The sequence below is a fragment of the Acyrthosiphon pisum genome, chromosome A3, assembly GCF_005508785.2.
Source record: "Acyrthosiphon pisum isolate AL4f chromosome A3, pea_aphid_22Mar2018_4r6ur, whole genome shotgun sequence".
NCBI classification, from domain to species: domain Eukaryota; kingdom Metazoa; phylum Arthropoda; class Insecta; order Hemiptera; family Aphididae; genus Acyrthosiphon; species Acyrthosiphon pisum.
Genome location: NC_042496.1, coordinates 22984108 through 23010013, shown reverse-complemented (window position 1 = coordinate 23010013; position 25906 = coordinate 22984108). Strand labels below are relative to the sequence as shown.

The 25906-nt window shown below is 27.9% G+C and overlaps 5 protein-coding genes across 9 annotated transcripts; 2 read left to right on the top strand and 3 right to left on the bottom strand.

Moving 5' to 3' along the window:
- Positions 1-1303: 1303 nt before the first annotated feature.
- LOC100166156 (SCY1-like protein 2) lies at positions 1304-8982 on the bottom strand. Its single transcript, XM_001944758.5, has 13 exons — positions 8881-8982; positions 6735-6953; positions 6410-6614; positions 6053-6347; positions 5769-5984; positions 5601-5714; positions 5405-5547; positions 5177-5336; positions 4881-5117; positions 3171-3303; positions 2903-3113; positions 2650-2811; positions 1304-1787 (listed from the first exon to the last, which is right to left on the bottom strand). Exons 2-13 carry the CDS (start codon positions 6859-6861, stop codon positions 1394-1396), a joined length of 2397 nt encoding a protein of 798 aa, XP_001944793.1. The 5' UTR covers positions 6862-6953; positions 8881-8982; the 3' UTR covers positions 1304-1393.
- On the top strand, positions 8977-18416 carry LOC100163434. 4 transcript variants are annotated; one of them, XM_016804031.2, is made up of 15 exons: positions 8977-9177; positions 14629-14880; positions 14963-15047; positions 15121-15248; positions 15320-15489; positions 15952-16082; positions 16170-16329; positions 16396-16507; positions 16577-16698; positions 16769-16898; positions 17291-17457; positions 17531-17554; positions 17634-17672; positions 18109-18284; positions 18342-18416. In XM_016804031.2, the coding sequence occupies exons 3-12, from the start codon at positions 15017-15019 to the stop codon at positions 17550-17552; spliced, it is 1173 nt and encodes a 390-aa protein (XP_016659520.1). In that variant the 5' UTR covers positions 8977-9177; positions 14629-14880; positions 14963-15016; the 3' UTR covers positions 17553-17554; positions 17634-17672; positions 18109-18284; positions 18342-18416. The 4 variants fall into 4 exon arrangements, with proteins under 4 accessions (XP_016659520.1, XP_008182639.1, XP_008182638.1 ...); XM_008184416.3 differs by lacking the exon at positions 8977-9177 and adding an exon at positions 14282-14549; XM_008184417.3 differs by lacking the exon at positions 14629-14880 and having other exon boundaries at positions 9043-9177.
- Positions 9259-14086, top strand: LOC100159385 (ADP-ribose pyrophosphatase, mitochondrial). 2 transcript variants are annotated; one of them, XM_029491426.1, is made up of 2 exons: positions 9259-9401; positions 13216-14086. In XM_029491426.1, the coding sequence occupies exon 2, from the start codon at positions 13227-13229 to the stop codon at positions 14079-14081; it is 855 nt and encodes a 284-aa protein (XP_029347286.1). In that variant the 5' UTR covers positions 9259-9401; positions 13216-13226; the 3' UTR covers positions 14082-14086. The 2 variants fall into 2 exon arrangements, with proteins under 2 accessions (XP_029347286.1, XP_008182637.1); XM_008184415.3 differs by lacking the exon at positions 9259-9401 and adding an exon at positions 9708-9793.
- LOC100168280 (trimethyllysine dioxygenase, mitochondrial-like) lies at positions 9323-12284 on the bottom strand. The gene is made up of 6 exons (NM_001246068.2): positions 12103-12284; positions 11880-12001; positions 11580-11788; positions 10173-10348; positions 9846-10076; positions 9323-9756 (listed from the first exon to the last, which is right to left on the bottom strand). The coding sequence occupies exons 1-6, from the start codon at positions 12171-12173 to the stop codon at positions 9495-9497; spliced, it is 1071 nt and encodes a 356-aa protein (NP_001232997.1). The 5' UTR covers positions 12174-12284; the 3' UTR covers positions 9323-9494.
- A 4271-nt stretch (positions 18417-22687) lies between the features above and the next one.
- Positions 22688-23836, bottom strand: LOC100163475 (probable DNA-directed RNA polymerase III subunit RPC6). Its single transcript, XM_001944524.5, has one exon. It carries the CDS (start codon positions 23733-23735, stop codon positions 22779-22781), a length of 957 nt encoding a protein of 318 aa, XP_001944559.1. The 5' UTR covers positions 23736-23836; the 3' UTR covers positions 22688-22778.
- Between the last annotated feature and the right edge of the window lie 2070 nt (positions 23837-25906).

Genomic DNA, 25906 nt, shown 5'->3' with positions numbered 1-25906 from the left:
AAAATGGTATTGCAAACTGCTTGTCTATAAATATATAATAATAATATTAAAAACAAATAGTGGGTAATCTATTATAAATTTATAAATATAATTATATAGTATGTATATTGTATAAGTTTAAACCAAAGTACCTCCACTGGAAAGTGGGAGGTTTCTTCATTGTGTATTTCTTGTCATTATTGTATATAAAATTATAAATAAATAATATTATTGTTCAACATAAGTAACACTCTGATTTCTAGTCTAAATAAAAATTATAAATATGTATTACAATAAATTGTATATAATAAATTAAAAGAGATTCAGTTAGTACCACGGATATAAAACGTGCTTTATGTCTGTGATTTCTAGTTAGTATCCGTCCATCTTTGAAGGATCAAAGTATAAAAATTTAGCAGGAGAACTAAAATTTATTTCTTCTTTAACAAATAAATTAGTTTTAAAGATGTTGTATAAGATATTGTGTAATTCATATTTATGTTGCTAGATAAAATTTAATTACAACTTTTTTTTAATTTTAAATTTTAAATTACACAACCTGTTACATATAATATATCAGAACAATAAGTGATAGCCAATTACAATTTTAAAAAGACAAGTTTCCCAGAATAAAGAATTCTCCCACTGGAGTAACTTTGACATGGTATTACAATTAAATCACAAATATATTTAAATATCAGTCATAATTATTTCTTTTCTGCTTAATAAAAATTAATTTATATAATATATAATATTAAAAATTAAAAATTAAAGATTAAATAATACGTTTCCTAACCAATATATTTGTTACTTGTTTTACTCTTACACAATTTGTTAATAAATAAATAATATTAATAGTTGAATGGATTTATTCTTTCTAGTATTTTATTTATTTCAATTTTGCAATTTAATGCAAATGTGGTTTGTTTTAATTTAAAATAATACTATTGTTGAACATTTTAGGTTTTTACATCTTTTTTCTATTCCAAATGTTGGTTTTGATTGCATTCAACTATACTCCTTTTCAAAAAAGAATGTACCGGCCGGGGACCAATTTATGTCCGGTGTTGCGCATTCCCCACCAATTTCCCATTGTTAGTGTGATCATGTGGTTCTCGACGCACAAATTGAATCATTCAACATGCGCGAAAGCGGTATATTCTCTTTTGAAAAAGAGTATAGATGGATATTAATTAATTAATTTTAATTGATGAATAGAAAATTAAGATTTGCTTTGAATGTAATCCGGTTTTGTCTGACCTTAATATGAAGATTAAATTAATAATTAAGGAATCAAAGAAGCAATTCCTAAAAATAAATATAATGACTGAAATTATAAATATATAATACTTGAATAAAGTCAATAAATAAGTTAGGTAGGTAACATTTACTGTTTAGTGGATTAAGTAATTTCTCAGCTCAATAAATCATTTATATCAGATAAAGACAACTGTTTAACTTGTGGCTGAGTTTCTTCTTGTTTTATCCATAAATCATTCCAGTTATTTGCTGAATTATGAAGGGACATTGGTTTAGTTTGTGGGTTAACTAAATTGTTTTCAAATCCTGAAAGTCTACCTTGAAGACTCATTGATTTATTTTCAAATCCCAATGATTTTGATTGAGACAATGAACTTGTGGTAGGTTTCATCTGATTTGACCAACTTATTTGATTTATATTTGAATCAATTAGAGATGAAGTGAGATCCTTGGGTACTGGATTATTTTTATTGAGTTTTTCTACACTTGGAGTAAGGGTAACGTCTTGCTGAAACGTACGGAATGGTACATCTTGTGATTTGTTAGTCCTAGAATGAATTAAATAGCACAAAAAATAAATTATTGTAATCCTTTGCCCATTGAACATATGTCTATACTTTTGCTAAACATTTTTTCAATATAAATCTTTAATTAAATTTTTTTTACTATTAAACTTCTGAAAATCTGAAATCTTAAAAAATGTAGACCTAATTCTAAATTCTTATTATCTCCTCTCAATTTTAGTTATGGTTGAATATTTATATGGAAAATGAGTAATGGTGTACAAACCCTAATATTGAAGAAAAAGATATATTTAAAAAAAATTAACAAACTTGAACCAAACTAAACTAAACTATAATAGCAATTTTTTTAGTTGGATTCAAATCCAGCATATGCGAAAATATTCAAATTGTATATCAAACTAAACCTAACTTTAAAAAAATATTAATTGGATAAAATAATGACGGAAAATACAAAAAAATATTATATTCACTCTAACAATAGTTCTATTTAATTTTTTTAAAGTTCTTCATCAAATTTGGTATACATTTTGATTTTATCTGTTAAAGTTCAAACCAATATTAAACATTTGATTTGGTATGAAAAATAAACAGTAGCAAACTGAATTAGTTATTTTTTTGTTAATTTAGCTATTTGTTGAAAACGTCTCAATAAAATTATAATTTTTGTAAATTGTATTAAACTGTATCTATTACTAAATATATTATTAATATTTTTTATCAATGTATGTGATACTTTGAAGTATAATAACAATAACTACAAATGTTACCTGAACAAAGTAAAAAATATTGTTAACCAATCAACAGTCCTTTCTCTAAATCTGTTGTTTATAGATTATGTAAAAATGGTAAAATTATTAATAAAATTAAATATAAATTGTAAATATACTTTGATTTGTCTTTGTTGGAAGATAAATTATTTGTTATTTCATTGGAACCAGATATTTGAATTGGAGATTTTTCAACATAACTTTCAAATTGGAATTCATTTGTCAAACCATTTGGCTTTGTTGTTATTCCATTTTCTAAAGTTAAACTGTTTGAAATTGATCTGCAAAGTGTGATGGACAATTAATGTTTATTGATAATACACAATATAAATATGTATGAAAAAAAACAATTTAGTTTAAATATATATGTACCTGTGCTGTTCATTTAGTTGTTGTAATTTAGCACGATGATCAGTTTCAACGCTAGTAATCATTTCTTTCACAATTGATATTAAAACATTGAACTGATTCAGCGTTAGTGTATTCTCAATACACATTGGTATTAAAAAAGGTAAAATACTGAGGGCCATAGTTTCTTTCGTAATATACATTTTTTTGTGAGAAAGAATAATCCTATATACACCTAAGTATGCCAAAATTAAATTATTCTTTAATAGAACAAATTAATAATAATAATTACCTAAGATGCCCATAATCACAGCTGGGTCCTTGGAAGGTATTTGAGGTAAAAATGGAATAATATCGTCAAGTACTAGCCATCTATCCAAATATTCAATTAATTTACCAATGCAAACAAGACATTTTACACGAACCTAAACAGTTAAATATACATTTAATAATAATAACTCATCATTAAAGCACCCACATTATCTTAAAAAATAAGTAATATATACATATAAATTAGTTTCATACTATCACTTTAAAAGCTATTTGGGTAATTATTAATTGATAGTTCTAATAGTTATTTTCACATAATATATTTTCTTAATGGGGTGGTACACCCGCATCTGTCTGTCTTACAAAAACATAACATAACAAATTGTACGCTCAGTAGATCACGTTCACCTCTGTTAGTTCATAAATTAGAGCGAATTGACCTCTTATAAAATGTAAGGGTAAGATCTAGTGATCCTCATAGAACCTCGTAGGGTTATTTTTATATTTTAATTTTAAAGCAAGTCGTGAGTATTTTATAATGTACAAACAATTTACAATTTTAAATTCTTCATAACTTGCTTTAAATTTAAAATATAAAAAAACCCTAAGAGGTTCACTATATAATATTTTTACTTCTAAATTTTATAAGAGGTAAATTCTCTCTAATTTTTGAACTAACAGAGCTAAATGTGAACTGCTGAGCGTACAATTTGTTATGTTATGCGTTTGTAAAACAGAGAGAATGTATGCGGTTTAACGCACTCTTAATTATATGAGAATAAGTAAACTAAGTAAACAAAATAAATAATAGAATTTATTGTTGTTTTTTTCTTTAATGTATATGGAATTCTATGATTAGAATTGTAATTATTTGGAAATATGTATATGTTGAATGTGCTCTATCCAGTCTAAATGCATGGTTTATAAATATACTAGCCTGAATTGAACACAGAACAGCACATGAGAAATAATATGCATCAGGCAGAATTATTTTTCAGAAGCAGTGTTGGCGCATCTCTTACGGCTAAGAACCGTGCCTTATTATATGTAAATTATTATATTTATGCTTCCTATCCAAATTAAAAAAATACTTGATTTATTTAATATTTCAATTAATAAAATAATATTCTCATATTTAATCAAAAAAAAAAAAAAAAAATTCACAATTAATATAAAATATTGGGCAATTTTAGTGTTTTATAGGACAAATTAAAATGCTATTAAGTAATAAGAAATAACTAATAAGCAGAACTATGGACCTATATAATTTGTTTGAGTTTTGAGTGTTTTATGTACAAACACTAGAATAAGTAGTTTAAACAAATGTTTGAGCATTAAAAACAGTTAATATTCAGATTAATATGGATCATTACAGGTGTCTACTAGTTGTGAAAAATTCTAAAAAAAATATATCAAAAGAGCGATCATCAGATACATGATGCAAATATAAACTATCATAATTGAGCCTGTCATTAAATAATTATTTGCAAATTTGTAAAATAAAAATTATTTGGGTTACGGTTAATTCTGGTTTTGGAAAAAAAAATCATTTTGGTTTAATGGGTTTTGGATGTTTACCTAATTATTCAAAGGATTTTAGTGGTATTATATATTAGGTAGACCCTATAGCTGTGTTACCATAAACATGATAATTGATTTAGCATAAGAATATATACATTTATTGAATTTTTGCACAAGTGAATAGCCTTGTATTAAGATTAATTTAACTTACTGAAAGATCAGAAGTTGACAAACATAATCTTTTTATCCTTGGTAATAAGGCATTTTTCATGGAAGGGCCTTCTACGAGAGTAGCTAATGATGGAATCACTGATAGACAAGTTTCTTGAACTGGTTTTGAATCCAATTCCAATGTTTTATATAACATTGGTAATATATCAGATTTGAGATCTTCTAGTGGTGCTAATTTTAATAATAATTCCATTTTTTGTAGGAATATGAAAGGAACCTTTAAAATTATAACATAAATAATAAATACTGAATGAGTAATGATGAAAAAATACATACTTGAACTGGTTCATGGACTTTCATTATAGGCTTTAAGCATGGTAAAATATGGTTTACAAACTCATCTTTAGTACAGTTTTCACAGACATAAAAAATATTTGGCAAAACAAAAGGTATCATAACAGGATTAACACAATCTTTTACAAGACACGGAAGAATCCTAAAAAATTTCATATTAATAATAAATGTTATATTGTTTAGTTATTATTAAATATAAATAGTAGTTACCGATTTAGACAAATTCTGTGAGGTAATTTTTCCATTATCTGAGGTAAACCTTTATAAAATTGGGATTTCTGTAAATTATCCCATTGGAAAAGTGAATCCAAATAATTTAATGTCTTAACTCCAACATCATTAAAAAATTCAATCTGTAAAAATAAAATAGTTGACTTCCTGCTTCAATTAAAAGTAAATATCTTACTTTTAAAAATTCATGTTCATCGGGTCTGTCTTCAGGTCTAAAACTTAATAATAATTTTACTGGATCTCGGAGACCAGCATCAACAATTGATAATTTTGGTGTATTATGTTTCATCTATTAAATTTAAATTTTAGCAAATAATTTAAAAAGAAACAACTAATTTCATACTTCTTGTAAATTCCGTTTATAAATAGACCATTCATGATTTGACTGTAATGGTGCATTTCCTTTATTATAGATGGCAAAAATTAAAACTCCCAAAGAATACATGTCATTGGCTTTAATTTGGATGTGATCACAACCTGATTCAGGGGCTAAATAATCTAAAGTTGGTTGTGCCCATGGATGGACATCTACTTTATACTCCCAGCTTGGCCAAGTGGGCTGTTGAATAAAAAAAATATCTATACATAAAAAAATATCATCAACCGACCAAATTGTTTAATCCTTACATTTGGATCTACTGGATTGATACTTTGAGAACAGAAATCAAATCCAAATATTTTCCATGCTCCTTGTTCATTAATTACAACATTTTCTGGGCACAAATTGTGGTGGAGTAGCTTAGCATCGTTATGTAAAAATGCAAGACCTTGACCAAGTTGCATTAAGCCATACTTGATATCAATATCAAATAGATTGTAATCTTGTAGATTTTTTGACACTGGCTGAGGTGTGTTTTCCATCTTACCAAGGACATTAGCCAGACTACAAAACACGGGTTCTGTAGCAAATGCCAAACTTTCTCTGAAAATGTTGGACTATATAAATAAATAACTTAACAATCAATACATTGTAATCATATGAACCTAGACTCTTCTAAAGTATGTTGAACAGTTAATACTTGAGGATGTTTGAGTCTGGCTAGTTGGGCAACACCTTTTTTGACAACTTCTATTATGTGTTCTCGTTCAGTTTTCGACCATTTATCTAATAGTCTCTTTTCTAATACAAAAATAGATGCAGGTTGCTGTGTTGACTTTTTATAACCACTGTATATTTTCCAAAGTAATCCTAATTTAATAAAAAAAAAAAAAAAGAGTTAAATATTACTTATTACCAAACATTATAGTAAATAAAAAAATATGTAACAAGTCCACAATGATATTGATGAAAGAAACAAATAATACATACCAACACCAGCACTCGCAATATGCTTGGTAGCTTCATACTCCCTAGTTACTGGATTGCCCGGTAGAACTGTAGACAGTTGTGACATAGTACTTGTAACTGTAGAGCGAAATTTATTGAGTACATCCATTTTATGGTGTTTGAGAAACAGAATTGAAAATAATAATTTAAACCTGAGTTTTCATAGTATTGGGCATCTTTAAAAAATCATTACACTGAAAACTGATAAAAATATTGATAAAATATTTTGTGATAATAAAAGCACACAATAATAATGACGTAATTATGGGGGGGGGGAGTTTGGGTGTCATATCCCACCCGCGAGACTTTTTTTTAAACTGTACCTACTTATTTAATTATATAAATATTATTATTTATATTATGTACTATAGTACCTACTGATATAGTATATTATATAAAAATAACAAATAATAACCCAAATCCCCTATGGTAACTAAGATAATATGTTACCTACTTGTTTATAAACACTATTCTTTAATCTATTTATCTATGCTAATCTCTACTGCAATATTGCAGGGCTAAAATGCACTTTCCCTCGCCACTCACGAATTTCAAAATTTTTTTTTTAAAAGACGTAGTTGTCGACGGGTCGACGGGAGGTCCTCGAGTTTAAAGAATTAAGACCAGAGCCACTATTGTGTTAGGCACTTTAAAGTTTAACTAACAAGGTTCAGTTTATTTGTTAAATTATCCGTCTGCCCGTAGTTTCGAAATCAACGTTAAAAAACACGTCTTTCAAACAAAAAAATTGAAACGCATGAGGGGCGTGGTAAAGTGCATTTGTTCCAAGATCGAAAATATCGCTCCACTTGGTACGCAACACCATCTCAATTTGGTCACAGCCTACAGGGTAACCGCATACTAGTTGGGTTCCAGATTCCAATTGGGTCCGTGTAAAAAAGCCTACTGTACTAGTTAGGTCCCGTGCTAAAAAGCCTACTGTACCAGTTGGGCCCCAGAAAAAAATGTTTTCCATCCTATTTTTACTTAGGACTTAGGACTGTCTAGGTGTGTTATTATAGGTGTGGTTAAAAATATTTGTTTTCTAGTGTTAACGATTTTATTTTCGTGATTTACAATCGTCATATAGTTGTTAATAGTAAATAAGTTAAGAATTGGGCTGTCATTTATAAGACACAGATTTAACAAATTCGTAGCAATTAATTATTCCCAATATTTTTTCTGTCATTTTTCCCTTTACGAAATCTTCCTTAGATATTATACAGTTTCTTCTTCTTCCCTCTGGACTTCTCATTTTAATGTAAACGTCGATTTCAATTTTTTTTTTTTTACGTGTACCCATAAATTGAAATATAATTGGGCGAGCAGAATAAAACATAGAATTGAAGTGTGAATGGAAAGAATAAAGATTCACATGCTATATTATAGTTCAACACATTTTATTATTATGCGATAAGATAATATTATTACTATTATTATACCTAATCGGTGTATTTCGATTTTCACCGGAAAGTACGAGATCCATATTATGTATTCGTTCATTACATTCGATAAATAATCATAAACGGACCCAATTCGTACAAAATTTAAAACTTATATTATTTTCAGACCCAACTCGAATACACTCAACCGCCGTATACCCACTCTTCATAACGACCGTTCAATTTAAATACGTAGTGGTATACCTACGTATAATACGTATTAAGAGTCGATATACGGCGGTTACCCTGCGACCAACTGGGGGTGGTGTTGCGTAGCAAGCAGAGGAATATTTTCGATTTTTTTATCCGAGCCCAGTGCCCGCCATCTTTGACGTCACCCCAAAAAAGGCGTAAAGTAGTATTACACCGATATCGTGGATGGAAGCCATAGACCATGGGCATTGGAGGATGTATAATGTCCTCTATGTCCTCTAAATTGGCTCTAATGTTTATGCCATAGACATACAGACAACAGCTGAACAGCCTGAACGGCTAGATAGCCGACCATTGACCTATAATTTATAATATTTTATAATAGGTCAATGTAGCATTGTAACCGACTATATACCTAACTACCTAAGTCCTACACTATTATAGCCGACTATATTAATAATAATTGTTATCGAAGCCGCGTCCCCACCCCGACCGCTATATTCCTAAATGAAGCACGATTTTGTTACAATCACCGAAATATGTTTATCAGTATCTGGACCAATCACAACATAGGACGCCAAAATCGGTAGATACGACGGACGCTGAAAACGTTGTTAAATTTTGTTTCTGTAATCTGCGTGAACAATGAAAATAGCCGGCGCGGCGGTGTCCAGCAAGTTGTAGGCTTCTGGCTTGTAACCACTTTCATGTGATTGAAAATTATCTAAATAACCGTCTTGGAGCTTATCTAAAATTTAGTTTTAACGTTTAAACACAATCAAAATATTAAATAGTGCGCATCGTAAATTTAACCAGTTAACGGTAATACGGTAGGTAGTCACAATTGATTTTTGATTAAGTATTATTTTATTTTATGATAATTATTATAATATTGACAATGACTTTTTAAAGTAATAGCCATTGGTTAAAATAAAGTTAAGTGCTATATTCATAAACACTTTTAACGACGAGTTATCACCAGTTAAATTATTGTTTATTATGTTACTATAATAATTCTACATTCTCTGAAAATACTTGCTTCAATAACAATACTGTAAGTACCTCTACCAAGATTTTAATATTTACTTACACTTGACAGTTTTAATTTCTAAATAATTTGACTACCTAAATTATATTTTGACAATTATTATGATATTAATTTTAATGTTCTTGCTTTGCTTAAAAATTCAGTCATTGATACATAACATCCACCAAAAATCCGTTTCCCTGTAAAAGATGTTCTGCCGTGTAACACTCTCCAATTGTTATAAATCATCACAGTTCCCGGCTGCAAACAATGCTTCCAATACATCTCTTCTCTCTCTAATATTTCTATAAAATGAGCATAACTTTCGTAAAACTCATTAACACGTGATGGTGGTAAAGCGCTGCGGTCGTATATATTGAACCTGATTTTTCAAAACCGCCGTCATTATTGTTGCTCAAGTAGGTATGCAATATTAAATAACAAAAATAAAAATAAAAATTGAATATTCACCTTATTTGATATACTTCTTTTGAAGTTGGATCAATTTTTATAACTGGTCCTGTACATTTATAGTGAAAACCGGGTTCTATGTACTCAGATTCTATTTCAATTTCAGTAAGATTTTTAAAATGCAATGGATTTTCTTTTTTTAATATTTCTGCTACTTTAAACCCATCAACTATAGTACTTAAACCTCCTTTACAGTTAATGTCCCTTTCCAACATATGAAATACTTGAAGACTGAAATATAAAATAATGTTAGCAACTTAGGTATTATATTATATAAATTAGAAACTTAAGCCATCAATATTATGATTATTTATTCTATATTTTTACCCAGTACTTTCATTGAAATATGTGCTATCATTGTGTACTATTAATGGACCATTTAAATATGCCGGATCTTTATGATTTTCATTAATTCCAACTGTCCACATTGTTCCAAATATGGTTTCTTGTGGTTGTGCTATGAACCTAACTAATTTTTCCGTAGCTTCCAATGTAGGATCTACCTATATTAATATAATAAATTTAAAAAATTTAGTGTGTATCTAAGTGTTCAAGTAATCAAAAGTCATGATAATATTAGTATGTACTTATCATGAGAGTATTCATGGGTTTAATGGATTTTGTTAATTTAAAAGAAGAATTTTGCAGGATGGATTAAACCTCGATTTTAAAAATTATAATTTTAGAAGCTAAAATATGCTTATATTTTGAATGGTTTATAATATTTGTTTAAATTAAACATCTTTTAAATAAACAAAAGTTTTCAATGAGGCGTGAGAGTTTTTCCTGTGGAGTCATTTTTGTTGATATAATACACCGTATTAACCCCTCCCCCTCCCCTAAGTAGTTTTTGAACAGTAGATTAGTAGAAAAGTATTATAATTATTAAGGTAGCAACCAAAATATAAAATATAATTTTAAAATTTTATAGAATTGCGGAAAATTAAAATAAACGGCATCGACACCCTTAGCACGTTGACTGCCACCGGTTAGACCATATGCATCATCAGTACGCCAAATATATTTTTCAGTGTCATTCCAAATTTGTATATTATACTATGTATTTGAAAAAAGTTTAAAAATGTAAAAAAAAAAAATTAAAAATACATATATTACATCAAAAAATTTGTAATGATTTCCGCTACAGCGAGGCGTTTTTTTTTGGTGCATTATTGTAGTACCATAGAAAAGTTAATAATATAAAACCATAATATTCATTTACGGCCGCCGGTAGCCACATGGTGGTCAACGTGTTAGTATAAATTCTGCTGCTTAAATTTTGTTAACCTTATCAATCCTACTATCTTTTACAATAAAATGTTTTTATAATAAATTAATAACTGTTCATAACTTACTTTAAACTTTAAAAAACAATCAGTTAATCAGCTTTGGAAAATATTTATAAACATAAATAAATATAGCAATACGTAAAATGAATTCATGAATTAAAAAAAAAAATGTAATATCTTAATAAAATTTATATTTTATTTACTAATTAAATACGTACCTATAATTTTCAATTTTTTTTATTAATTCAATTATTATTTTAAGATAATAATATTTAACTAAATAACCAATTTTTTTTATTTAAGTTGAAGCCTCAATAACAGGACCATTGGCTGTATTACATACTTCCTATTTTTTGTTTATATTATTTTATTCATAAACAATGCAAGTTGACAACTTAATATTATTAAAACAAAACTTTATAATAATATTTTAATATTTACTTGCATTTGTTACAATTCCTACACCATATTTTAAAATTGATTTTATCAATTTTTTTTGCCCTTCTTTTTGAGATAGATCATTATAAGATACTTTTGAAGGTAGTTTCTCAAGTTCTTCGCCGAAACAAGATTTTGGTTCAATTTTTATTCTATTTCCTGTCCATGTGTCAATCACCCACTTAGTATGATATGCAGATTTATGACCATCAGACCCTATGATTAAAAAAATATATACATTTTAAATATGGTTTAAACTTATCTAGATACTTTTTTAAATAATTTATATAATATATAAGAATCTAACACCCAATGAAGAAATCGTTATCTCCCTGTGTATAATCTTGGATTTTAATATTAATTGATTTAAGGAATTGTTGAGTAGTTGTTTTTCTATTATGATTATCATGGTCATAACATTCTGAACACCTAAAAAACATGACATAAGTAGGTTTATTAGATGTATATGAATTGTTTTTTCTTTTTATTTAAAACTAATACAATTATTCAGCGCTTATGATTATTTTTACCTGCAATTGTCTCGTAACCATATTATGTTGATTGGAATATTTTCTTTGCCAATTTTTAGTTGAACAGTCATTTTTGATATTACTTAAAATTTGTTTTAATTTTTAACCAAATGTATAAGTAATATTTTCTTTATTTAGTCTTAATATATTGTAGTTCAAGTTGTATATATAACAGTTATAGTAATCTTATTAATATAATCTCTGTAAAATTATATGAAGTGTATACATCAGTGGTTCCCAAAGTAACCTGGTTTGCAAAGTTGTCTTTGAATTTTATATGGTCCAAAAATAAATTTGAAAACCTTTAGGTAGGTAGGGTTAGGTTACTGAAACAATTATGATTATGCAAATAAAAAGGTATAGATTATGTATAATTTTAATTAAATAAATATTTCCATATTATCCAGTACAATTTTTTATGAGTAATTATGCTATAACTTGGGGAAGCGCACCCTGAAAAAAACCTTGATAAAAAAAAGCACAACGAGCCAAAAAATTTGGGAACCGTTGGTATACATAATAATTTTTTGTTACAAATGATCGATGTCCATGTTTATTCGAGTTTATCATTGGTTTAGTGTGTAGTAGTAGTAGTAGTAGTAGTTACAATGAACAATAAAGACTTAAGAGTTAATTTAAACATATGATAAGTAATAATGTGCAATAAATAATTTAATTAGGTTCCAAGGTTAAAATATTTTGTAACAAATAAAATACAATTATAGATAAAATACATGATTTAATTTATTTCAATACCGTTCTTTCATAATTTTGACCATAGTTTCATTACCTAAACTATTAATCTAAATTAAGATTAAAACTCAGTTGTTAACTTAAATATTTTATATTACATGTGTTTTTCCATTTTTCAAAATGTACATATTTTATTCCGCAGCTATTAAAAACTAATATACAATGTCATTTAGTCATATAGATGAGATTTTAAGAATGTTATCATCTTTATTGTACTTATCTGAGAGCCCTAAAGTATTTATTTAAAGAAAATAACAAGACACATAATTTTTATATATTATAGTATTTACATTGTTATACATGCTAAAATAAATAAACTAATAAATTCCAACATGAGATATTTGTTTTTATTGTTACTAGAAGAAAAGCAAATGCTCGCCAAAATCATGTTCCACTATAAATGTAGAAACAACATTTATCCTAAAACAGATGGCAAAATTGTTCGATTTCATGTACCAGATGATAAAGTTAGTTGGAATTCCCCATATCCCATCTATAATCCAACATTGTTTACATCAAAATGTATTGTTGGTCAACCATGGGCTGATCTAGATTTGAATGCATCTGACTTCCAACCCAATTGGAATTCAATTGATGGTTATGTTAATAGAATTAGTTTGACTGGAATGTATGAAATTAAAAATGGCTATCCCCTGAATCCTTGTGGCCGAACTGGTATAACTGGCCGTGGAGTTCTTGGTCGTTGGGGACCAAATCATGCCGCTGATCCAATTGTTACTCGTTGGAAAAAATCTAAAAATGAACATGTATTTAATAAAAACAGTGATAAACCTATTCTTCAGTTTGTTGCTATTCAAAGAAAAGATTCCGGTGAGTGGGCATTACCTGGTGGTATGGTTGATTCTGGAGAAGTAATTTCAACTACTCTGAAGAGAGAATTCATGGAAGAAGCTATGGACTTGCTGCAAAAATCTGAAGAAGATGCTGTAAAAATAGAAAAAGAAATCGAGGAAATATTTAATGAAGGCGTAGAAGTTTTTTGTGGATATGTTGATGATCCTAGAAACACGGATAATGCTTGGATGGAAACCATTGCAACTCTTTTTCATGATGAGAAAGGAGATCATGTAGGAATGTTAAAACTTCACGCAGGAGATGATGCAGTTGGAGTGAAATGGGTAGATTTAGATCAAAATCTGAAATTATATGCCAATCATATATCATTTTTAGAGAAAATTGCTACCAAATTAAAATGTCATTGGTGATTTAATTTAATTCATATTCTTATATTATTAATACATACACATACATAGTTAATAATTTCAATGGTTTGAAAATATTTTTTGTACAATTTAAGATATAGTAATTAATTTTATTAAATAAATAATAATAAACTTATATAATATACAACTTGAATGATTCCATTTCTTTTATTTTATTTCTCAATAATAAACAAACAGTCTTTAATTTAAATTTACAATTGTTATTATTAATGCTCGGAAATTAAGTTTTAGAAGTTAAAATTGATAAAATATGCAAATAAAAATATTAAACTTGAACATTTTTTTTAAGAAAAGCATTAATTATTGGTTACATAATGGTTTATTAGTATAAATATAATAGATATACATTTTTTAAAACAATTACATATCTACATATGATATTAATGAAATGTGGTTGGAAACTGGTGAAGGTCGTCATTAGATCAATTTGTAGGGAGGTAAAAACTTAAGGTATATAGTCAGTTTTTGCTTATTATAGTTTTAAATTGCGTATTATTAAATATTTATTTATTTTTTAAAAATATTTTAGGAAGTTACCGTACACACTTATGTTGTCTCTGACTGGAGTTATCATAGGTGTTTTACCATCTTAGGCATGATATAATTTAAACAAATTGTCTGATTATAGAATTTTGTATTATTATTAAATTTGAAAACATTCTATAAACTAGTAAATAGAGCTATTTTTCGAAAAAGTTTTAGAATGATTTATCTTTCAAACTAAAAGTAATAATACAACATTGACAGAAGCTGAATGAGTAATGTGAGATGCCTATCCAGTGTTTGTATAATATTATTTTTTAATTTATAACTAAGGTTTCTATAAAAAATAAACTAATTACTAATAATATTTCAAATTTCAGAATTTGTACTATTTATATTTTTGTCCTTCAAGATAACATATACAATATATCACAATGATGGAGCTTTCAAAAAATGAATCAATTGGTACTTTTCTAAAATATTAATTTTAAGTTAATGAAACCATAAATGTAAATATCATATATATTTTTATTTTTAGCGGAAACGTCTGTACGTAAATATCAAGATGATAGCGATTTTGCTGAAGCATTTAAAAATTTACTACGGCCAGTCGATATAATCGCAAAAAAAAAACAATGTGAACCTCTTAAATATGATCTTATCAAGGTAATTCTTAACCTCAATGCAAAGAAAATAATATTTCATATATAGGTATTTGTAATGTGTTTTTATTTCAGGAACTGGATTCGTTTTTGTTTCACTTGAGAGTAGATACTGATCTACTAGGAGGTTCCTTAGTATTTGTAGAAGCTGCATTAATGATTCAAAATGTCATACTTATTTATCAAAAAAGAGTTGATGAATTAATTGATGTAATGGTGAAACTTATTGGGAAATTCCGAGCTTAGTGAGTTTTAATCTTACTTAATAACTTTGTATCATAGGTATATTTTCCCTCCAAACCCCGATTGGCCGACCCCAGGAATTATATATTATAATACATTATAATTATCTATTTTTGAAACCTTAAATTATTATATAACCATTCTCCAAACAGAAGTAAAAATATGATTCTTTAGTCAATTTTTTTTAACATTTTATTTTATTATATCGAATATGATATTTAACTCTAGTGTACCTTCTTTTTAAGGGCACCCAAGTGGTCTTAGCACCCAGCAGACTTACAACTATTTTTCAATACTTGATCAGTATTAGATAGTTATTAATTTCTCTTTATTACTATTTTTTGAAGTTAGGATTTGTAATTTCTAGTTAGTAAAATTTATTTGGTGTAAATAATAATATATTTACCATTATTATGATTTAATTATAAATGTAAATAATACTAAATATTGATTTGTTATAACAGCCGAATAAACGACAATATTGATGTAGATCTTGATGCAGAAAACGAAGTAGGAAATAAAAAAAAAAAGAAAGAAAAAAAGGTAAAATTTTATTCTTCTTTTGAACCGATTAAAGCGAACACCGCTGTAACACGTAAGTACATTTACCATAAGTATGACCTCAAGTGTAACTGTTGTCTAATTGCCAATAAATAATATAAACTTGTACATTCTTTTATAGTGAAAAAATATGACTGCAAAGTAATAAATTTGAGTAAAAAACCACCAGTACAAAAAATTGTTCTCAATGCTAATATAAAAGTAGATAACAAGTACAATAAAATATTGCCTTATATCTGTATTGGAAATGGAGATAATATTGGAAAGAAATATGACTATATGTAAGAATATAATAGAAAATAATTAAGTATGTGGATTGTATTTTTTTAATCATATTATTTTTCAAGGATAAATTTTCCTCTAAATCGTGATTTGGCTGTAAATGAGGAATTTGATTGTCCCACTTATGAAGATCCCACATCTGCAACTCCTCTCAATTACCGAAAAAGCACTGACCCAGTATATTATTAATATAAATTTTAGCTTAACCAAGGTTTTTTTTTTAACTGGATAATTTTAATTATTTAGTTACCAACGAATTTGATGGAAGTTGATGACATCGATGAAATATTTCCAAGTACTCCCGACCCAATAATTTTTGATCAGACAGTTACTGATGAAGTTTGTGTCGCTAATGCAATGCTACCAAAGTAAATAAAGTACTTTTGACTTTTGAGTATGAACTTGCACTTTTATAATGATGTTTATATTATTTTACAGTCCAGAAAATATATTGAATGTTAGCCAAATACCTCAAAATACTGATGATATATGGGATCCAATTTTAAATGCTAAGGATAATAATTTTGCAGACAAACCTTTAGTAAAGAAAAAAGGATCTAAAAAAGAAGTTTGTAAACATTAACATCCAAACAATTTGTATAGTATATAGTTAATTTGTTCATTTTATTCTTAAAAAGTAACTAATGCATAGATGTTTGATGAACATTTTCTCCATATTTGTATGTTAATTTATTGTAATTTAGATGAGAAGTCAATTAAGGTGTTAGGCCTCCAATTTTTCAATATTTATAAATAATAATCATTGTAGTAGTTGTAAATTATTTTTTAAATACATTTTCATTACTTACTTAAATTCGATAAAACCTATCAACAGATTTATCTAATTATTTTTATTAACACATTCGCTGCTAAAGGCCACCTCAAAACAATGGCTCATTCAAAGTAGATCTGATTTAACTTCATTTTTTAAATATTTTTTTGTATGTTAAAATTGTCTAGGATGGTGGAATGTGGTTACCAACATATACTGTAGCAGAATTAACATGTCAAATGTTTAGATTAAAATCGGGATTATATGCTGATAATGTATTTCGACAACTTATCCATGATGCACTGGAAGTCCAAAGATCCGAAATAGCTAAGCTTAAAAAAAAAACGCATTATAGGTAAATTTTAAAAATGTCACTTATATTCTTTCTTAAAATTATATTAATACACATTTTTTAATTGGTTTTTCAGAGGAAGAAAAAGAACGATTTGACTGTAAGTACTTAAACATTTTTTTTATGCTTGATCAGTTTTTATCAGAATTAATAATAATCATATTTAAAATTATTCTTAGATCATGATAAGGAAATTGAAGAAAAATTGAAAAATGGAGGTATGTTTAATTTGGTTATCTTATTGTAATTAAAAATGTTTATCAAATATTCATATTAGCAAAATATAATTTAGAAAATATTTTTTCTCTTTTTGATCTATTTACACAGTCAACATTTTTGATAATTTTTTTAAATTTTTGGTTAACATGTTGATAAAAAATTTTGTGTTTGGCCAATAAGCTTGAATATATAATTCAAGGTTCCTTATTAGTTATTCTTACTGGAATAAAAAAATATTGAATATGCATATTATGCATAATATTTTGTTTATACAAATTCTAAGTTCGTATTTCTACGCTACTGGGATATTGAAATGAAAAAAATATTTTGATATCATTTTTATAGTTCTGACCATTCCAATGAACAGGATCAATAATTAAAAATATATTTATAATTTCTTAGTAAAATTAATATGTATTTGTTGAATTGATGCAGATGAACCAGGATTTATAGGCTTTGAAAGTCCAATTCATGATGACAATGATTTATTCGGAAATGTTGACGAACCAGAAAATGAAGAACCGATGGAGGACGCCAATATTGAAAATTTCCAATCATATCAAAAAAATGCACTAGATATGCAAAAACATGAACAAAACCAAATGGAAGTTGTAAGTTTAATTTTTCACCTAACAAAAGATATGTTATTATATTCTTTATTACTTTAGATGAATGAACAACTAAAAATGCGAGAAAGAGTACAGGAATGGCATAATAACCTGCGTCCAATTTTAGAAGAAGAAGAAAAAAGGATAGAATTTGATGTACATGAATATGGAACACGTATATTGAGCTGCTTTGAATTTATTGGTGAAAAAAAATTATTTAGAGAATTAGTTGGAGGACTAGACAAAGAAGAAGTTGCTCGATATTTTTTGTCTTTATTAATGATGGTATCTATATAGATATTTAAAAAAAAAAAAATTTTAAATTAATTAATAAAATTTCTTTAAATTAGGTTAACACATATAATTTGGAAATATCAAATGACATTGCCGAGAACGATATATTAATAACACTTTTAAAGAAGGAAAGACATCATGAAGAACTTCAAGTTAATATTGGTAATCAAGTGAATCAAGAACAAAATTGATCATGAAAATTATTTTATGATTGTGGCTTTCAAATATTTATACTTTACAAGAATACTATTGCATACTTGTCTTTACTGATACTGGTGGTGCATTTTTTTACCTCATTTGAGTGCGTTTGTGTCCTTATTCTGTATAAGATATTTGAAAACTGTTAAATTATTATTATTTTTGAAAATTAACTTTGAGTGTATTAACCTTTTAAATATAATACATAATATTATAAAATTTTACATACAGATCAAGTATAAAACAAATTAAAGTTTAATATAAGTAATAATTATACATGTCATTAAATAATAAATAATTTATATTCAAATTTTGGTAGTGTGTATTTTAATAGTTTTATAACTATAATTGGTTGGATTATGATTAAATAAATAGGTATGATTACAAAAAACCAGTTTTGTCTGGTTTACACATTTTCCCACTATTCTACATACAGAACCATTGCTCGTAGTTGGCCGCATTTCATTAGTCAGCAATGTGAATAGGATATTATAGAAGCGGAAAACTACATGATAGACGTGGCAAGGGTGGTATGCGTATCACAAAGCTGTGACCATACCTATTTATTAAGTCATAAGTAGGATGAAGTTTACTATTAAAAATTTTATTTTGAAATTTTTATCAGTCAAAAATTATTATTTTGAATAAAGAATATAATAAAATCTAAACAAAAATTAAATAACTAAATTAAAGATAAAACACTATTTGCAAATTAAAATATGGATGCTAAAATATTATTTAATCTAAAATCTATCTAAAGAACCTAGAACCTGTTACTATGGAATATTTTAGTAAATTTGCAACAACAGTACACAGACAAATAGAATAAAACATATTAAATAAGGGTATGATATTATTCTTTTATGGATGTTCTTACGATGTCCGGTTAAGTGTCGGGTAACATTAACTGGCTAATAAGATTTTATTACCAGCAGAATTCCGCCGGTTAAGTGTCCGTTAACATTAACTGGACATTGTAAGAACAACACTTAAAGATTTAAACCTAACCTTTAGTATCCACAAATTATATTATAGTAACTCTTATCTTTATCAGTACTTATATAATATAAGATAATATTAAATAAATATATAGTTTACTATTTTAATGTAACAATTCTTTACCAAGCAAACTTACATACAGCAATAAATTAAAATTGATAGGTAAAAAAAAATTAGTATACAGATTCTATTTCAATTTCAGTAAGATTTTTAAAATGTAATGGATCTTCTTTTTTTTAAATATTTCTGCTACTTTAAACCCATCAACTTAAACCTCATTTTTAATAATCACTCTACAAGTTGGTTCTTAATTAACAAAAAATTCTAATATATAATTGTAAATAACAATCTTAAATGAATAATACTTACAGTATTATCAAGACTAGACATACCATATCAGAAAATATAATTTCCGAACAAATAATAATTAAATAAAGCTCAATTCATTAAATGTTTGTAATTTATTAATCATTTCAAACATGTTTAATCATTTTATTTTTAAATTATATTATTTATTTGTATTTATTATGTTAGCTTTAAGCCACAAAATATAACAATGGTTTACCAAATAAAAGAAAAAGAAAAATATTGAATTTTTGGAAATGTAATAATACATAGGCATAAATGCAGTTTAGCTCCCCAACAATTTTTTGGAATTTGTTTATTTCATAATGTGTTTTTGCATGGCTAATTTGATGGTACTTTCAAACAAAAACGGTCGAACTTATTTTGGAAGTTATGGTCAAAAAACTTCAAAATGCTCAATTTTTTCAATAATCGTATTTTTGAATTTAAAATACAAAAAATTCAAGATTTTAGAATTGTTTTTTTTTTTTAGAAATGTTTGTATTTATATGCTCAACAATTTGGTGGAATCAGAATTTGCCTATCGTACTTACTTTTTATGTTATTGTTAATAAAGCACAAAAAACTGAATTACAGTCATTTCAAACATTTGCATATTTGAGAAACTCAAAATTGATTTTTATAGTTATAGTTATAGGTAATAGTTTGACATTGTAATCGGTCTATTAATTTACCCATGCCCCCCCTCAAGGTTTTTTTTTTATTACTTTTGGCTTGGTGAGTCTAGACCCTGCTATTGAATTTTTTCGTTTAGCTGGTAATTTATACGATCCAAACAAATACAACAACGATGCGACCGACGTTTCTGATGATGACGATACTGATATAATATAATATACATTATCTAAATCTGTACATTTTGATTCTTTATTGCTTATTATTTTTAACACCTTCAATGCCATCGTCAACGAGACAGATAGCATATCCCTACGTAAGCTCGAAAATGATGTGACAGTGACACCTCGATTCGTATGAGGATTGTACAATTAATACGCAACTTGAGTGTTTATTTTTACATGTAAGTTAATGTTCTAAAAATAATTTGAATAAACCCTGTTTTTGAAGAGAAAAAAAATGTTCATTGGGTCATTACACTGATCACGCTATACTAGTTATCCCATCCATTTCAGAAACACCCTGTATGGCTGTATAAAACAAAATATCAAGTGTAGGCATTTACCATCCAGTTCCATAATCATCAGGGGCCCCACCAAAAATATTGCCCAGGGCTCAAAAATACGTAGGTACCTATAGTGCCGCCACTGGGTAATAATCCAAAATATTAAATATTTACAGAAATTCACAGAATATTAATAATATTATACCAATACGTAATACCATGCATTATAAATACTACTATTACTATTTATGACCAATGGTAATACGTTATACGTATCATATTATGCAAGTATATATTTTTATTTCATTTATACATTTTTAAATTTTAAATTTAAATACTTATAAAAAAAAAATTGTGACCGGACATTTAATATTTTTTTAAATTTCATTGTAACAATATATAAAGAGTCTTGGATTAAATTTTAAAGCTTTTTAAAATTTTACTAAAAAAAAATTAATTAATTTGTCGAAAATGTCGGTAAACACATCAAAATATTTCGAAAATTGTACCATGAACAGAAAATACGAATATAAACCAGTGAAAGTTTCATTTGTGTTACAATTCCCGTTTTTCCTTAATTGTTATATTGTTTTTCCCGGCGCGTTTGAAAACTATTGGGAATTTTAAGCTTTGACTTCCCGAATGCACCAATTAGATTAATTTTCCCATCGAACAAACTGAAACTGTTGAAGAAAATCGATGCAGTATACTGACCCAAACAGTGGTGACAGGCACAACAATTTAAAAACTTAAAAATAAAAATCACACACCATTTTAAAATCAATACATTTATGAAATCTAAAAGAATTAGGTACCTAATAAGCCATAAGGGATCTTGTATTTTTATACAAGCTTTTAAACGGATCGATTGTTGATGTCTCTATAATATCAATGAATATTTTAAGTTTTGTGTACAGTGTATAGTGTACCTACGAGAACCACAATTTTAAACTAATACCCAGCGCAGCAGCCAGTATTATTATAATTACTTATTACTTATATAATTAGTATAATTACTTAGTCTGTCGGTGGGACACACTCAACAATTCAAATTTTTCCCACAAACCTCTATAATTCGAATTTTCTTAAACGCGATTATATGTAAGTTCATATGTACCTATGTATAATAAATAAATGTAAAATATACGTACAATTTTTCAACTCTCTTTTATTCAAATTAATTTGTTTTTCCTTGCTTATTCGAACACTCGGTAAATCGAAAACCTCTATAAATTGAATTTTTAACTAGGTCCCCTGAATTTCAAATTATCTGCATCATATTTTGTTAGTTGTTACCTATTATTTTATTGTTTACCAAATGTCTATTTTTTACCTTATAATTCACAATATACTCAAACTATGTGTGACATGAATTATATATCTACTCAAAGGGTGTTTACCCGTTTATAAATAAATAAAAATCTGAAAATTTTATCATAAAATTATTATTTTAATATTAAATAACAGATATTTAGTTGAATACACATATGGTTACATAACACATAACATATAACACCATGTCAAATTGTAGTCCAAATTTTCATATGCTTACAGTTTAAACAATTTAATTGATTAGCATCGGAACATCGTTTTATGACTGGACAGCTACCGCAAGGCAAAAAACTCACAGCGTTTCGGCTCAATAAAGTCTTAGTGGAACGGTACTCTAATTTTCCTTCGGAGTTAACACGCTTTGCAGCCAAACCGTCATAAACCAATAGGTCGAGTATGGATATTATGTCCTCTACGGTGAGTCTCACTTTGCTGATGCCAGTTTTCGATATGAATTCCAGTACCCTGTCGGCAGTCGCGTACGACGTATTGTACTTGACTAACGGACTGCGTATAGTAGTGTTCTTTAGGGCTTTAGACTTTTTTGCTTCCAAGAACTTATAGCTGTGTTTGGTGAGTATCTCGATGAACTCTGACTCAAATTCTTGATTAGAGTACCACGCGCCGCCTGTAATAGAGCTGTCCGGTTCCAGGTCGAACAACATGTACACGATTTTCCTGGCGGCTGCCACCGACTTGACGGCCTTGATGGCTTTCTTCGTCTCCAGTGACTTGAGGATCTTCTTGAGCCGTGGCAGACCCAAGTTGGACTTGATGCGCACATCCCGGATCCATATACCTTTTCGGCCCGAGTCTCGTATCAAATTGAACACGACCAGTTCCTCGGTGTTGGCGTCCCCGGGGGTAGACGCTGTCGGCCCTTTATACTTGTACCTAAGCGTGTCCTTTACCTTGTGCAGTGTGATCGCATTGGACGTGATCAGCTTGTTAACCACGTCTACGCGTTCGTCGATCGTCAGCACGGGACAGGCCCGGATGAGATCCTCGTCGGATACTCCCTTGTTGCCAGAACATTTGATGATCTCGAGAACGCGCTGCTCGGCGGTTTCCGGTTCCCTAGCTTTCTTGGCCAGTGGAGCGACATCAGACAGGTCATCCCTGTGACCACGTTTAACGGCCGCCATCAAAAACGGAAGACGGACAAAACGTGTTGAAACTTGAAAGCAATTCAATTTGAATAATTGAATGTAGTTGTTATCATGACTAAATAAATAGGTATGATACCAATAGTTATTCTGTGATGATACTATGATCACAGATATTTGATACGCATACCCGGTTCCTCACTTCACCATAGAAAGTGGTGGGAGACTTCCGCCTCTTTTTATTGGCGCTGCCCTGCTGGTATTCTGCTGATAGTGGTTGACGGTTATCAATATTATATTATTATTATCGTACTTAAAATTTAAATCGTACATTTACATATTAGTCATGTATTTAGTTATATCCACGAATATAAAATAGTACATTATAATATATAAAATAATCGTTTATTGATTTATTATAGTAATTAAGTCAAACGACAGACAGTCAGTAAATAAGAAACATTAAGTTTTTCTAAGTGTATTCATAGTATTTAATTTATAGTGTTTATAAGTTGTTAAGTTCTGTATGAGTTTAATGTTGTTAGTTATATCAAGAATATAAATTTATTAAATATAAATAATATCTAGTTTGGTAAAACGGAAAGACTTAAGTTTTGTAATGAAAATATTTCGGTTATATGCCAACTTCAATGACCAAGAATTTGATGAAAATTGATATACCTATTATGAACCAGGTGTTTATCGGCAAAAAAATGGTTACGATTGTGGAGCTTATGCGTGCATGTTTGGAGAAGCAATTATTTTAGGGGACAATTCTTCTTATACGATTCCAATGAACGGTAACTTGGAGGAATATCGAATACACATTAAGAATAAAATAATGGTATATGCATAAAAATTCCACATCACCAAATTAATATGGCTGTTGAGTTAAAATTTAAGAGATTTCTTTTTAAATGCACCGTTAATTAATATCCAAGAATCAGTTTCAAAAGAAATCCCATTTCGTGGAGATGCAATGGCATACCTTGGCCAAATCGCTAGTACATATTGGCAATCTGTGGAGTGTGGTGTATGTGAAAAGAATACTATTGATAATTCACACAACATTACAAAGCAATGGGTTTATTGCATAAATGGTAACCACTAACCACTGGTTAAATTGGTCATGTGTCGGAATAAATGCAATTAAAGAATTGCCAATCGACTCTTACACATGCCCCAGATGTGAATATGAACAATTCAGTGAATAATAGATTTCTATACATAAATTGAGTTATTCAATATTCATGATGTTCTTTTGATTGCATAACATGAATACACTTAAGTTATAGTAAACAAAATGATTTTGGTATTTAGAGGTGATTGAATAATGCAATTTTGTATTATGATTGAGATATTTACTTACATAGCTTTAATTCTTTGAGTAGTAGTGTTATCATATGATTTCAACTATGGGCTCATTTATGTAAAATAATTATATATCCCCGTGTGTAAACGTGTAACATATTAATATTAATTAATTACCTAATAGATATTGTCTAATTTATCCATTCTAATTAAACCTCCATCAGAAACACAAAATTCATTAAAAGCTATTTAGATTTTAGAACATTTCCGGTTATTTTTTCTCATTGTTGAATATCTAAACATTTTTAAAAATAAGCATTACATAAAGAAAAATAATAAACATTGTTAACATATTATGTAGTCTGGCAAATGACAATTTAGTTTAACCAATAATAATCTGCAATAAATAGTTAAAACAATTTTTTTTTCTTAATCAATACATTTTTTGTTTGATAACACTCCTATATTATTAAAGTATAATTTCAAACAAATTCTGATTTAATTATTATCTATGCAATCCACCAATGTCCCATAATCATATAAGTACTTCAAAAGCGATTATTGTAATGTAAATAATGAACAGCGATGTTTTTGTAGGCCTATTGAGGAACTTTTCACCGCTTTTAACCCTGCAGTGTGTAGATTGGAATGAAATTGAGCACATGTACAGTGTTAAAAATAAATGAAAAAATAAGAAAGAGTCATGTGTATAAATACCTCTTGGGTGACTTCAGTGGCGGCTATCCTTAAAAATATAGGTGTAGCGAAACATAAGAAGTAACCACCCACCCTCAACAATAATCATCCACATAACATCTCATCTATTGAATAGTTTAATCAAAATGTGAAAAAAATAAAATTAGGATCCTCTCAATTTTACTAAATAAATGTTATAACAT